Source organism: Scophthalmus maximus, chromosome 8 (genome assembly GCF_022379125.1).
Source record: "Scophthalmus maximus strain ysfricsl-2021 chromosome 8, ASM2237912v1, whole genome shotgun sequence".
In the NCBI taxonomy this organism is placed as follows: domain Eukaryota; kingdom Metazoa; phylum Chordata; class Actinopteri; order Pleuronectiformes; family Scophthalmidae; genus Scophthalmus; species Scophthalmus maximus.
Genome location: NC_061522.1, coordinates 11,810,085 through 11,825,341, shown reverse-complemented (window position 1 = coordinate 11,825,341; position 15,257 = coordinate 11,810,085). Strand labels below are relative to the sequence as shown.

Sequence of the window (15,257 nt, the reverse complement as noted above, 5' to 3'; positions counted from 1 at the left end):
TGTTTCAAACAATCAACTTCAAGTCTTCACAAACAACAGATAGGGCAATAATGATTGACCGACAACACAAAACAAGTTATAACTCATTCATTATCACACCTTTAAGCTGATTTATTTATTTGATAAACATGTTAAGCCGACCATCGCCGTGCTGGCAATAGGTACACACCATATAAGGAGTGGTGCATTGCATTGACATCATACTTTTTGTCAAAAGAAATTTTTAACACATTTTCCCCTTAAAAAAAAAAAAAAGAGAAAAAACAATTGAAAAGAGCAAACAGTAAGGATGACAAAGACACTGGCATTGTCCTGCAGTGGTGAGGAGACCACTGGCTCTAGTCAAAGAAGACATCCCAACAATCTCATTCGACTCCTCTCCTCCACCGTCCTGTCACCATGCTCTTCTATGACTGCAATCCAATGCTTTCACAATGCTTCCAGACTTATTGGCCCAACCAGGTCAGGTTGATGCTTCAGCTGACTGAAGGTGGAGACTATAGTGCCTTTGTTCAATCTTCATCATCTCCGCCTTCTCTGTGCAACTGGCAAAGTAACACGCCGGAAATGACCAGAATAAAATGACAACAGAAACCCTACACAAAGTCATACAATACAAGTACAAACATTATGAAAAATGACCTTTTTTTCCCCTCATTTTTTATACAAAATATAAGGGGTGCTTCTGCAACCAGGAGTTTGTTTTTCCTCCTCTTAGATATGAGGTGTTGATATTCACGCTGGATGTCAACCATGACTGTCACCGATTTTACAGCAGTTCAATGATATTAGAGGACATTAGAAACATTTGGGACAGGACTAATGCACAACATTAACAAATGCAAACAAAGAAGTCAGTGATTCACAGATCAAACAGAAGATATTATAGTATCATATGATCTTACTCACAACCCCACCCCCATGCACTACACAATAGTCTTTAATTTTTCATATATTACATATATGCTACATTCTCTTATTTCTTATTTCACTGATATAAAGGCAAACATACCTCAATGCAAAGTTTAAGCTGCTCTGCTTTTCTTTACATTTAAATTAGTATTATAGGTTGAAATTGGACAATTCAAACAGAATGACTTAGCTCATAGCAAACATAAATGTAGCCCATAAACTGGATTTTACATAAACTCTTAATTCCTCGATAGCAAGAATAGCAATTTCAATGTTCGATTTTATCAACAATCACAATGTATATACATCACCAGAACTAAAGCAAGCTAAATTTTAACATTCTGATCTTCCAAATGTTTTGTATTGCACACACAAAAATACACGTAAAAATACAGAACTAATTTTTGGGAGAGGTTACAGTAGTAGATTTTTAAACATCTCTATTTATATTTAAAATGCATACCAAAACATCTTAAAAAACAAACAAACAAATGTTGCCAATATGCTTGTTTCATAATGTCCAAATACAGTGTGCAGCCACCCAACGGTGGTCTCGAATGATGTCCATTAATAAAATGCCATAACAGTAAAATGTATTAATACTTGTGTCCTGTACGACGTCATATCCTTACAGAACGGTCAAAGGTCAGAGAGCAGTCATGGGTTGGTTGTTAACTGCCCTACAGGATTTGCTGATGGATTTTTCTTTTCTTTTCTTTTTTTTTTGACCAAACTTTGATATTCCATTAACTGCAACAAGAGGGAGAGAGAACAAGCATGTGAATCTCTACTGACAGATCACACAGAGCAATTAAAATGTTTAGCCTGTCTGTCAAGAAATAATCAGAGACTTTTTTCACAGCAGACCTAATGACATAATTGCAGGAAAAGGTGTGATTACTAACATCCCAAGGCCATTGCACAATGGCCCCTACACACCTATGACCCATGCACACCAACGATTTCTTTTACTTGGGATAATTAATCCTTTCCTTTTCACATACAGGGTGTGCTTTACTGACCTCATTTACTCTTCTGACACTTATCTTGCTGAACTTGTAAAAAGGTTGGACATTCACCAGTTTCCGTCGGGACAAAACCTGCTCAGCCTGCTAGTTGTTGTGATTCATTAAAGACTGAATTACTAAATTGAGGGAAATCAATGCTCTTAAAGCGGAAATAGACAACTTTTTGGCTTAAACTTGTCATTATGATGTTAATGCTGATTGCCCAGTGTAATGGCAATAGAAAAACGACATCATGGGCGATTATATTGGTCCTCCATAAGCTTTGCGACCAAACAAAAATAATAGCTGGAGCCACTAGGGGTACAACATTTCACCTTTATAAGTTCCTGTTTTAAAATGAGTTAGCTGGTAATATTAAAAAGTGAATTGTGGTTTTTAGCCGACAAGTTTCAGCGTTGGCATTAGTTTAAACTTTATGGTAGCAAGCTATTAGCAAAATTTACTAGCGACAAAGTCATTCTAGTTGACAAAATCTATGGTTGTCCAATAATGATTGCAGCTGCAAATTTTGAGTAGTATACATGCTCCAAACTGCATAATGAAGATGTGCATTATGCATTAGAAGAATATAGACAGTTGTAGCAACAATAGCTAAGGTCTTGGTAAACCTTTACGCAACAAGCCCTACTACATTGGTCTACGTTAAAAAAGTAACTTGACTCTAGGCTGAAAAGCAGTAGCCCATTTCACTGCCATCTCTAGTTGAAGTTCCAAGTCTGCGGTACATGATTACACCCAATAGTGATGTAAAGATGCACTGATCTCTCCCTGGAACACACTTCTACATCAAGGTAAGACGTTTAGCCACCGAGGTTGGTATAACTGGACTGTGAGCTGCTGTGTGTTTCTTACTGGGAAGGGATGCTGGGTGAGCCGGAGCGGTGAAAGTGGATGTTCTGCCACTTGCCGTCACGGCGGTGCCACACACGGGTCTCCTCAGACTGCATGGTGCGGGGCATGCCGCTGCCGTCCATGTACTGGGTCAGTCGGATATAGGCAATGCACGCTGCATTTTCCCCAATTAGGTGCACGTGTGGGTTCAAGAGGATGGTGTGCACTGGCTTGTTCCCTTTGGATAGGGCTGTAAATGAGACACGCCAACTGATTACAGGGAGGTCATGAAAATCTGATACAGCCGCATCACTGTCCAAAAACAAAACATAGATTCTAACTTAGATGGAATACAAACATGAAAACAAGAGGAACTTAAGTCTCCAATATGTGGATGTTGGATCGTGGACAAGCACACGCTTGCCAAGTGATATGAGGTTTCTGGGACATATCTGGTTTATTTGAACTATTTTTACCGAGACTGGGGACATTCTGCCATTTATAGCGGCCATTATTCATTAGTGATTTTGTGCTCTAGGGTTGGCCCATATTCCCAGCCATGTTCTTGTACTGTATCAGCGAACAATTTAGCCCATACTGCAGAATTTACACTCTCTCTTTCGTGCAAACTTGCTCAATACCTCTTGTGCTGTATTGGTGACCTTCCGTATTTTTCAAATATTGAGATCTATTGCTATATTGTTTTATCTATTGTTGTTACCCCTTCAATTAACCAGAAGAAATAACACTTTCTGTGCAGGATTGTAGGTATGTTGGGTCCATCTGTACTTCATGTCTAAAATGCTACCTACACTGGTAATATGAGTTGTTCATTTTCTGTCTGCACATTACATTGTGGGACAAAACCTAACTTAAGATTGACATGGCTTCTGCAATTATTTATACTTCAGTTTGTTAGGATTTTCAGTGACCGGGCTTCGGGCTATTTGCCAGGACATTAGATTTAACAAACAAGCTCGCTCCACTGAGAATCAAGCAGGAAGTTTTCCCTCGTTGCTTCAGAGCAAACAACTCCTGAAATTAGTAAGTTCAGAAAATCATGCCAATGTAAGCAAGTTAATAGGACAAGTTTCTATTTAAAATCTCCAGAGCATGTGGTAAACATCAAGTTGAAGTGCATGAACAACAGACAACCTCTAACCCTTGGTGCAGAGCCAGCTGGAATAACCCTGGACCAGCAGCTGCTACAACTCAACTGCTCTGGATAACAGTGGCAAATGACTTCTGGCACTCTAATAAGCCCTTTTATTCATCTATTGTGTAAAAGATTTCAGATCTGCTGCCGCTGTCCTGATGATGCTGCCAAAAAAGAAAATTGTCACGATCAAAGTCACGATCAAAGTTTTTTGAACTCACCATTCTCAAAGTAAAAGCGATGGAAGTCATGTCCTTCCACCAGGTTGCCCAAGGCCTCAGGTTCAAAGGAAGTCAGTCCTGGATCACAAATCTTCCTGTAAGACCATAAAAAGAATCCAGATTCAGCATAGCAAGTGAGAGAGTATGAAAAACAGTATCAATTAGAATTAAAAAACAAAAACAAAAAACTTACGCATAGGCATCAAAGTCCCCATTGTTGATAGACTCAATCAACTGCTCAGTAACTTTGATAATTTCCTGTTTGCGAGCTACAAAACAAGATCACAGAACATCAACGTTGACAAACTGACATGACGAATTGCGAGATGTTACTGTATTTCAGGCAAATGTGTGTCTGAGTTCAGATAAAGGAAATCTGACATCGCATCAGCTCCAAATGGATTCTAGTCTACAAATTAGCAGGATTTCAAAGTTATTAGAAATGGAAGGCGCTCAAAGAAGTATTCCACAAAATGATTTTATGTCTGTGTCACGTAAGAACAAGAAAGCCTCCCATGACTAATAGTGATATCAGGCAGGGAAATGCAGGACGACACAATTCCTTTCAACAACAAAGCTCAAAATGAACAAAGACAACTCAATGCTAGGATGCAAGAATTTTCTACAAAACCAATTTTGACTAAATAAATGTTGACAGTTACCTTTATTGTTATTGGTGCAGGCTGGGGGATATTAAAGGAATTACTTAATTTATGCAACAAAAAGACATTAATAGATATATATGTATATATATATAGGAAAAAATTGGATGGAAGGAGCAGGTAGGGGTCAAAAACAGATTCTTTTCACCAGTTAAGACGCAGTCGATGGAACACAAGGAGCAATAATCTCAAAACATTGAGAGAAACAAGGAACACAGGATTTGAGGCATGTTCACATGTTGAGAGAAGTTTTCTTCACTGATGAAAGACAAGGAAGTGGCACCTCCCTTACTGTGGAGGGACTTACTCTGAACTGAGGAGGTGGGAGTCTGTCTCGAGTCAGACATCTGTGAGGAACGGCTCTTAGAGCTCAAGATACCACTCACTAAGCTGCCCAGACGAAGAGCTGTCAAGTGTGTGTGTGTGTGTGTGTTGGGTGGGGGATGTCACAGAAATAGGGGTTGTTTTTTAATGGCATACATGTGTATGCATGGGCAAAGGCAGGATAGAAGTTATGGGGGAAAATTCGATGTTTTTGACAAAACAGAAAAAGGGAAGAAAGAAAACAGAAAAAAGACATTAAGTAAAACAAGAAAGGAAGAAGAAGAAAAAGAAAAAACAAGCAGTGTTGACAAATGTCAGCAGACATAAATGGGGGATACTTAAGGATGCGAGGGAGGGATGGTAGGACTATAAAAAGAACAGGGCGGACTGCCTTTTGCAGGAAGAGCTGACAGCCAGAGGGGGCTGCAGTAGTTAATTGGCTGTGCACTTTATCTGAGTTACAAAACAGGGTGAAGGAAAACATACAACAAGGAGTCATCCGTGTGGTCGGACATGGTGAGGACCGACTGTTGTAAGCGCAGGGGACACGTCTTCCTACCTTTTACATCTTCATCCTCTATGGTGGTGTTGGCACTCTCGATAGACTCCTTCAGAATGACCACATTTACATTTCAGTACTTTGTATTTACACGTATCGATGAAATAGTACAGTGTATGCTTGAAATATCAGTGATAGTTACAGAACAAATGTTTCTGATAAAATGCTTATTTTTGCAATACTAATAAAGCTTTCTTCAAACACTCCGCATGTTGTGCGATCACATGGCTTGGGTCTTGAACCCCTGGGACACCAGTATTCCCAGATTGAACATCATGTATTGACGTTTGATTATATAACAGTATGTTGGGTTTGTTGCAATACCTTGTTTCCGTCCACAGGGTTGTGAATCACAGTGGTCTGTGGTTCCTAAAGAGAACAAGTGAAGGAGAACGTGTGAGATAAAAAAAACGAAAGAAAGTAGGAAAAATGTATGAGGGTACATAAACTGTGTATTCTCAGTGTTTAAATGTTGTGACTTTGGTCTACCACTTATTTTGCTCTATCTATCTATCTATCTATCCATCTATCTTTCTATCTATCTATCTATCTATCTGTCAATCTATCTATCTGTCTATCTATCAATCTATCTTTCTATCTTTCTATCTATCTGTCTATCTATCTATTGACAAACTACAGGCACTGGAGTGCATATATCAGTACAACGATACATTCATCTACATCTTTACGTCTATCAACGGCAATGCATCTGATATCAACTACGACTACCTTTTTTTTCTCCCCTCACACTTTGATCTCGCTTTCTACATGACATTGTTGCTAAATGTCTATTTTTGTGTCGCCCTTTTGTCTCATCAGCCCCCAACAGTGTCCTGCTTTAATCAGACGTCTGGGCTATTTTGGAATCGATCCTGACGCTCAGTCTTTCTAATCACTCACCCAGATTACACTAGATTATAACATCAGTGCGTGCATGTGTGTGTGTGTGTGTGTGTAATGATGGAGAGAGAGAGAGAGAGAGAGAGAGAGAGAGAGAGAGAGGAGGACAGAGAGAGAGATGTCATGTGCCTGTGTTCATGCGTAGACGCCTTGTCAGCAAATGGGGAGACAGAAAGCCTTTGACATCATGCAGTGCAGCAGTCATGTGGCCTGACGTAGGCAGCCAGTCATCAGACACCATGCGCAAGCCAATGAATGACGGCCAAATCACAACCACAAAGCAAAGTGGCACAACACTGAGCCCAAGGAGCAGACAACCTCACCTTCCAGCCATGCAAAGACAAACTGCGTGATCAACACACTCTAAATAAATAACGCATCTGTGGTGCTTTGATTCTTGTCTGGGATTTTACTTTTGCATGCAAAACCCAAAACTACATTTGATGACATGGAAGAGTTCACAGTGTAAGTGTGTATGGATAAAGGTGAGAGGAGGGATTCTTGCAGAGGACCAGGGGACAAGGAGCAGGGGTACGGGTAGCGGTGGGGTGGGGTGAGGTAGAGGTTGCCCCTAACTATAGATTTAGGACCACACTACTCAAAGCCGAATCCAAACGTATCATTCTTGTTGTTTTCAAACCTACATTTACATTTTACAGATCCAGCAAATCCAAAGTGGCGGAGCTCCTTATGCCCCATGCACGCTTCTCTAATTCAGAATATGCCGTGCACTCACAAAAGCTTTGACACACTATTTCATTCAGGGATAGCCCTAAAGCTGAGCGGGTTAGACATGTTTCACCACGTGTTATCACCCATTATATATATATTTTTAATCTCCTTATAGACCTGATTTAAGAATTTAAATCATAACAAGCAAGGTTGGGATCGACCCGGAACTGATCCAACCCCCTTTGAAAGGGTGAACCTGTACCTCCTCCACAATGGGGTGTGAGGTTGTTGGGAGATGTGGAGGTTTTGCTGATGAAGGTGCGACTGTAGGTGAAGATTTGTGTGTATACCAGTGCAGGGGCAGGGCCAGTGTCTTTAGGACTGGTCACTGTGTTGGCTTTGTTGTTGACCTGCAGGGGGCAGTGTAGAGGGGACATGACTCACACACTTTTCAGACGCACAGGAGCACACACACTCTGGCTACGGTCCATTCCAAAGGACCATTCCAACTCATGTGTCCCAAAGATGTGATGTTAGCGAGTGTTAGGTTGTTACCAACCAAGACTTCTTGGTGAAATGTGTGTATTTTTTCAAACTCACACCTGGCATGAACATACACCTCAGTCTATCATTTGCTTCCGAAGCTTCCAGCTGACCACTTATGATCAGATCTTTTTATTTACATCTTCTGATCTACTAAGATAGTACCACTCCAGACACTGAGCTCAAGGACATAGGAGAACTAGGCTATCTTTGAAAGGAATTCAAGGGAATACTTTTTTATGTTTCTACAAAAAGGTAGTTGTATTGATATGATAACTATTTGGTCATATTCTCATTTTCCCTCACCCATGTGACCCCAATCAAACTCCCTGGAATGAATCATGCAGCATGACATATACTGTAAAGCCCGAGTCAGACCCAAACACAGATACACTGATTCAAACCACCCGTGTCGAGGTCTAACCTCACTTCAATGTAAAAAAACAGGCACACGGAATTAATCAGTCACACATAACTCTCAACACACACGTGCACGTGTGAACACATGCATCTCGCCATCAAGTGTTAATTTTAGATCAGACCCCAAACAAATGGAGAAATAAGGACACAGCACAGTAGTTGGTTTTTTTTAAAAAGAAGAAACTATGATGAACAAGAAATAACTCATAAAATCAACTGTGAGATGATGCTTAGAAAATAACCAGCTGCCCACTGCATTGAGTGACCGTCCCTGAATGATGAAGTTGTTAAGGTCAAAATGCATAATAATAATAATCCTAATAATAATAATAATAATCCATAAGGCTCCTCTGACACATTTCAACAGACTAATGCAAATAACAAAGCATTTTCTCACTTTTCTCACATTAACTCACCTTCACGCCGTCTGCTTTCTTGTTGAGCAAACTCTTGGCTGCTGTGGATGGAAAGAAAATAGGCAACCCTTCAGTATGTAGTTGACAAACTAGAGTCCTGGGCCTGAGGCTACACTAACATGCAGCAAGCATATCAATCAACTGTGCTTATCTTCAAACTCCAAGTGCAAAATCCAACTGCAAGATCCATGATGCAATGCAACAGATGCTTTCAGTGGCATCATTGTTTATGCAAAGTTGTTCTCCTATTACATACTAATTAACGTGGGTGGGGCTGAAAGAGGAGGAGGAGGTTGACTCAGTGTAATCAGCAGGTGATGTTAAGGATAATCTACCTTTCTCTAGAAAAGTCATGTAGCATATCTTTAATTGACATTTGCACGCAAACACATGCACTTAACCATTAGCGCCCAGACAAACAATCCCAACATTCTTCTTTGTCTTTGCGATGATAAAGAATCTAAACATTAACTTGCATGCTGCATCATCCTTGTGTAGGCTTCATTGTGCTCTCATATCAGTACTTTTGCAAATGTGAGGTTCAACATCGCTCTTGTTTGAATACCAAACACCGCAGCTTCATGCAAATACATTATGACTGGTTATTTGAAGAGCAAGAAAGAAAAATGACAACTTATGGGCTGGGCCCAACACCACATATTTCTTTGTCACCCGAAAAAATCTTACCTCAAATGGATACCACAATCCAAACAAATCAAGGAAAGAAAATTGAAAAGGAAGAAAATAATGAATAAAAAGAGACACAAATGCACTAATGCACTGTACTGTAGAATGAAGGGAGGGAGAGCGCGCTAATATGAGCCTGAGAGATTAGAGATAGGTCAAAGGAAATACATGCAAAAAAGCTTGCAAAATAGAGATAGAGCGACAGAGCAACAGCTTAAGAGAGATGACTCTGTTTACCAATGGCATATTTGTGCCAAGATCATCTTTGTTCTATTCAGAAACAGGTCACAGTTGTTCCAAAATATGTAAACAAGTTAAAGTTCAAGATTGACTACACATTTTTACTTACTTTGTAGGGCCTGTGATGTGTTTCCTCAAGACTACATGATGCACTTTTCATTGACCAACTAATATAAATTCCTCCAATATCAAATGCTAAGAAAACATTTCCAACCATTTGCTTTTATTAAGTTAAATATTTTTAGTTATATTTCTGCAAAACCAGGTCTTGACATACCTGAGAAGTTTCTTGTGACCAGCAAAGTGGTCAATATGGCTCCCTGCAGTGATAGAAGAGAAGGAAAGAAGAGGGTGATGATGATGGACGAAGGAAGGAGGTAAGGAAGGAAGGAAGGAAGGAGGGAATAGGAAGATTCATTAAAAGGTGTCAGCAAGAAAGTGGAGCACAGTAAAAGAGAAACTTGAGAGTTTTAGAGAGCAACTCGTCATTTCTACGTTAACCTGGGATGTCTCTGAGTGAGGAAGACAGAAAGGGAGAGATAAAGAGAGAGAGGGGGGAAGGGGGGGGGGGGGGGGGTGACTGGATGGATTCTTGCACATAAATAGAAACAAGACAGATTGCCAGAAGTCTCACCTTGAGTTTCCTCCTGGCATTGAATTTCTTCAGGCACTCCACAGTCTCCTGCCTGTGCATCATGGAGGCTACAGTGGACCGTTGCTGCAGGGAGAAGATGAGAGGATTTGAGGATTAGTATGGGATGTGAAACAATGGGCGCCATGTATGGATGTGCACGTGTGTCCATGTAAGTTAGATAACATAGCATTAAAGCAGTGTGGTACCCAGGTCAGTAAAGGTATGTATCTTTATCTACGTATCTTAATCTCTGCCTTATAGATTATGAATGTGTTTGTCTCTGTCAGAGTGTGTATGTGCCACATACGCAGATCCAAGGGTGTTTGAGGGCCTCCGTGGCAGTGATGCGTTTGCTAGGATTGATAGTCAGCATCTTGTTGATCAGATCTTTGGCCTCAGGAGTTACAGTGTCCCACTCTGGGGATGGGAACTGTCAAAAAAACAAACAACAGCACAATGGCAAAAATTAATTACACTGATTCAGCTAATACAGAGAAAAATATAGCATCAACTGATAGAATATTTTGCTTGTAGCAGGACAAAGGACAGGACAAACAATAAGGACAAACAATCATCATCTTGGATCAAGTAAACCTGTGTATGTAAAACTGACAGTGTGTGTATTAGGGCTACAGTTGGAATTATGGAAAATGTCTGAGTTCAAACTTCACAGTGTAATAGCACAACTGGCCACTTGAAAACCCACTCTGATCTGTTGTGTGCCCTGTTGCCCCATCACTAAACTAGACAATTGTTATCGTCTTCACTAATGCAGAGTAGAGAAAACTACTGAGCCGTGCTCATCACAGACCATCACAGAGGTGATGTGTGGAAGCATTTTGGCCTTGACATTTGCACATTTGCCATTATAGCCATTTAGAAAGGCCTCTGCCCTACACTAACATTACCATAAAAATAATTCTTATAAACCATCTGTTTGCTTGTCACACAGCGGGGGGACACTTACATCATAGGCCCCGGCCTTAATTTGCTGGTAGAGGCGGTGCTGGTCCTCGTCCCAGAAGGGAGGGTAGCCCACCAGCAGGATGTACAAAATGACACCTGGAAGAGGGGGGACATGTAGTTAAGCATAAAGAGAGCTAATAACAACAAAGTGCACTGCTTTGTTATTCACCAACATTAAATAAAAGTACTCAATTAACACCACACAACACACTTGAAACAGCATGAAGCTACAGTGTAGGTGCAGACCCAATTCGTCACACACCTGACCGGCTCAGACAAAGCCTTAGATTGAGGCTTTAGCTCCAGCGTCAAGTTCATTCGAACAGTTGCAGTGAGAGAATTTGAATGTTATTTACCACAGGCCCACATGTCCACTGGTTTTCCATACGGGTCTTTCCTCAGAACTTCCGGAGACAAATAGCCCGGGGTGCCGGCAAAACCTGGAGGAGTGACATGGAGGGAGGGAAGAGAAGTGGAATGGAAGGCGGGAGCGGGCAACTCATTGACCAGCCTAACTAAATGTGTGATACATTGATTCTTGCTTGATTGACCAACTGGTTCAGCTTGAAAAAAAATGGATGGATGAATACTCACCAAACCATGCCTGCTGGTCCCCCTGCACCTCGATAGCCAGCCCAAAGTCAGCCAACTTGACCGCCGCCCCCTTCAGCTTACTGGCCAATAGAAGGTTCTCAGGCTGGGGGGGGCGGAGTCAAACAGGTTAGAGGTGAGAGGTCACACGCTCTGGGAACAAGCCGCCCACAGACACAGATCTAAAATCAGATTAGCCGAACCAAATCCTAATCCGAACCATTAGGGGTCAACGACGCTAAACTGCTCTTAAATCAGTGTCTGAGGCAACTCCCTTTCTGCCACACAGATGACAGAGACACAGAAATGTGCACGGGACCAAATCTCTACGTGACCACGGACATTTTCCATGCTGGAGCTGTGGACTTGCTCCCTCAGTCTCATGGATTCTGGGAGAGTGAATTGGTAGCAGACATGATGCCTTTGACCACAGTAACACCAATCCACTGTCAGAATCCATGAGCGGGAACAAAGTGCACACCGCAGGGAGAGGGCTACAGGGGGAAGGTGTGGTGTAACGGACGACATTTGGTGCAAAAAGGAAAAGGGACTTTGCCACATATGGGTAACAACAAACACACACTACACACTAACACAGTTAAGCACAGTCACACAGCCCTGTAAATATATGCAAACCCCCAGCACACACATGGACACAGGTGCAGAAAGGTCTTTGCTAACCTAAGGTCAGTTCGACAGTGTGCTCTAATGAATAATACATTTCCTAACATTTAGAAACTCTACCCACAGACAGCCTGTGAGCAGTCACTTCATCGCAGACGTGTGACACAACAGGACACAGACTCTATCTGACAACTGGACTCATCCGCATGATGATTTACATAATGATGAATAAATCCTCCTGATTGTGAAGCATCTGAAAAGTTTAAATCACTCCAGCAAAGTACATCTCCCCTTATAAAGTTGACATGGTTATTAAGATTGTATTCATTTTTTACCCACGGTACAATTACATGTTCAAAATCCACTTGAACATTTTCAGGAGAGCTTTCTTGTATCCTCTTTCCTCCACATAAAAAAACACTCTCGGGGGCGATGAGAAAAAAGACTACTATTACAATATTCATGACCTTGGAAAATCTGTCACATCTCAATATAATTTTTATGTAATTATGCAAATGGCGATCATTCCTGAGAGCCTGGCTTGTGATTGCTCTTATTCCTGTCCCCTTAGCGAAACACTCAAGAGTACTACACACTCTCAGACATAAGATGCGAGCATTCTGCCAGCAACATAGCGCTGGTATTAAAAACATTTATTCTTGACATTGGCAGGAAGAATATTGACTATTGACTATCTCACCAAGGATCCAATGTAATGATCTGTGAGGGCAGACTGCTGTTTGGTTTTTATTCTAATCCTGCAAACCAGAATTGCAGCAAATTTCAAAGCAAAGGTCAAGGTCACATCACATTCAATAACTGCCAAAAGCTTTTCCAGCCTCTATAAAGACATACGGATAATGTAACAAAAATCTCCTTAATGGTATGTTGTTTCTGTTCACGCAAGCAAACAATGACAACAAATGAGGAAAGAAGCCAAACGTAAATATGCAAGGGAAGGACTATGGGGGGAACAGTTGCCATCTGTTGTACAGAGTCAGGACTGAACAGAGCTGCAGCCGCGGCTGCGGTGATACAAACCTTCAGATCCCTGTGGACGATTCCATTAACATGGCAGTGATGGACACTCTCCAGGATCTGCTGTATGCAGTGGCTGAGGGCAGGAGAGCAATGAATGAGCACAGGATTGTGATGGAACAAATGGAGGGTGAGATAAGAGGAAGGTGGAGAGAAAAAATGGAAGTTAATTCAAGGGAAAAGAAGAGGAAACGATCTCATTACAATTGACATCACGCTTCTTGTAAGTGGTGCTGTTTTCTCTACATATGGCACTAAGTTACATGACGGCAAGTCATTTTCCAAATGATATGATGTATTACACAGTACAGACAAACTAAAGCTATACAAGGTCTATGACAAGAAAACAGAACCTCTCTCTCTCTCTCTTTCTGGTCATGTGGGCTGTGTATGATTAATGCAGAAGGCTATATGTCATTAATCACCTTTATAAATAACTCTAAGAGATGCCTCAGAGACAAGGCAGCTGCATCGCACCTCTGAGACAACCATATGTGAAATGCACACACACACACACACAATCACACACACACACGCACGTACAATGTAAGTCTACACAGTTGTTCTCTCCAGTAAGTAGAGATGCATAATAGCTTCTGTGCTCAGCAGTGTGTGTGTGTGTGTGTGTGTGTGTGTGTGTGTGTGTGGGTGTGTGGGTGCTACCTGGCATCAGCCTCACTGTAGTACTCCCTGGCTACGATGTCCTCGAACAGCTCTCCTCCTGTCACCCTGCGGGGAGACAATATTAGTGTGCACATGTCTCTTCTTTGTTGAAGTCTGAAGAACAAACATTTACATTGAGAATGAATCAGTTATTCAATCATTTACTAAATCATTACACATATATCGCATGTCTATAGAGATATCCTCACACAACATATAAATCAATGAATATGCAGCTGGTATTGGAAGGTCAGGGGTTCGATTCCAGGTAATCCCAGTGAGGGTCCTTAGTGCCCCCTGCCTTGATGATTGCTTTGGGTATATATATACATATATATATATATATATATATATATATATATATATATATATATATATATATATATATATATATATATATATATATGTATATATATATATACATATATATATACATATATATATATATGATGCAACAGGTGACTTCCAGCTAGTTGACTATTTTGATTGGATGGTGCAACAGATGTTTCTTAGAAACAGATTTGCACATTGCAAAGTTTTTACTAGACATTTTTTACTAACATTATCATAGTTTGATGGTATAAAATCATGAGTTTCAAACTAGTTGTAAGTTAAGAGGAACTTAAAGGGGATTTTCACAATCTTAGTGATGGATTTACACAAATCTGGTGTGGCCCAATGAAGCTTCATGAATACCAAGAAAGTTTCTGTACATGGTGTTGACCTCATAAAACACAGTAAAAGTTGAAAGGATAAGGAAAACAAGACACAACATGTGAAATTGGCAGGTGTGTGTGTATAACTGACTGCGAATGTGTGAGTGAGGGTCTCTTACTCACAGATCAAACACCAGATAGTGGAAACCCTCTTCTGATATGCTGTCATGGAGACGTACTGTCGAGGAGAACACACCGCACACAGAACAGAGGAGGAAGGGAGACAGAAGAAAAACAGGAATTAGTCAATACTAAAGCCAATACTCATCATGTTCACTGTTTTGCCCTGCCTCAGAGTTGTGTATCGTAAATGATAATATAAAAATGTAGTGTGAAGAAGCAAAATGAGTTTTATATATATTCTATCTCCACTTAATATGATGATTCATGCTGTTGCTAAGAGCTTTGTCGATGCTGATTTTTAAACTCTAACTTTTCTTTAGATCTGAAGACA

General features: G+C 40.8%; 1 protein-coding gene across 11 annotated transcripts in view; it reads right to left on the bottom strand.

Moving 5' to 3' along the window:
* Positions 1-86: 86 nt before the first annotated feature.
* camk2d2 (calcium/calmodulin-dependent protein kinase (CaM kinase) II delta 2) overlaps positions 87-15,257 on the bottom strand; it is a 32,602-nt gene continuing 17,431 nt past the window's right edge. The window contains exons 4-22 of one of the 11 annotated variants that reach the window (XM_035638401.2): positions 14,927-14,981; positions 14,088-14,153; positions 13,428-13,500; positions 11,766-11,868; positions 11,528-11,611; positions 11,173-11,267; positions 10,513-10,635; positions 10,206-10,289; positions 9,849-9,891; positions 8,645-8,682; positions 7,616-7,675; positions 6,018-6,062; positions 5,694-5,742; positions 5,118-5,216; positions 4,811-4,831; positions 4,342-4,417; positions 4,149-4,243; positions 2,793-3,021; positions 87-1,662 (exon numbers count right to left, since the gene is read on the bottom strand). In XM_035638401.2, the coding sequence (XP_035494294.1) occupies positions 1,659-1,662; positions 2,793-3,021; positions 4,149-4,243; positions 4,342-4,417; positions 4,811-4,831; positions 5,118-5,216; positions 5,694-5,742; positions 6,018-6,062; positions 7,616-7,675; positions 8,645-8,682; positions 9,849-9,891; positions 10,206-10,289; positions 10,513-10,635; positions 11,173-11,267; positions 11,528-11,611; positions 11,766-11,868; positions 13,428-13,500; positions 14,088-14,153; positions 14,927-14,981 (1,442 nt within the window). In that variant the 3' untranslated portion in view covers positions 87-1,658. Of the gene's footprint in view, positions 1,663-2,788; positions 3,022-4,148; positions 4,244-4,341; positions 4,418-4,810; positions 4,832-5,117; positions 5,217-5,693; positions 5,743-6,017; positions 6,063-7,615; positions 7,676-8,644; positions 8,686-9,848; positions 9,892-10,205; positions 10,290-10,512; positions 10,636-11,172; positions 11,268-11,527; positions 11,612-11,765; positions 11,869-13,427; positions 13,501-14,087; positions 14,154-14,926; positions 14,982-15,257 lie in introns of those variants that run through there. The other 10 variants (XM_035638399.2, XM_035638402.2, XM_035638403.2 and 7 more) reach the window with 10 other exon arrangements.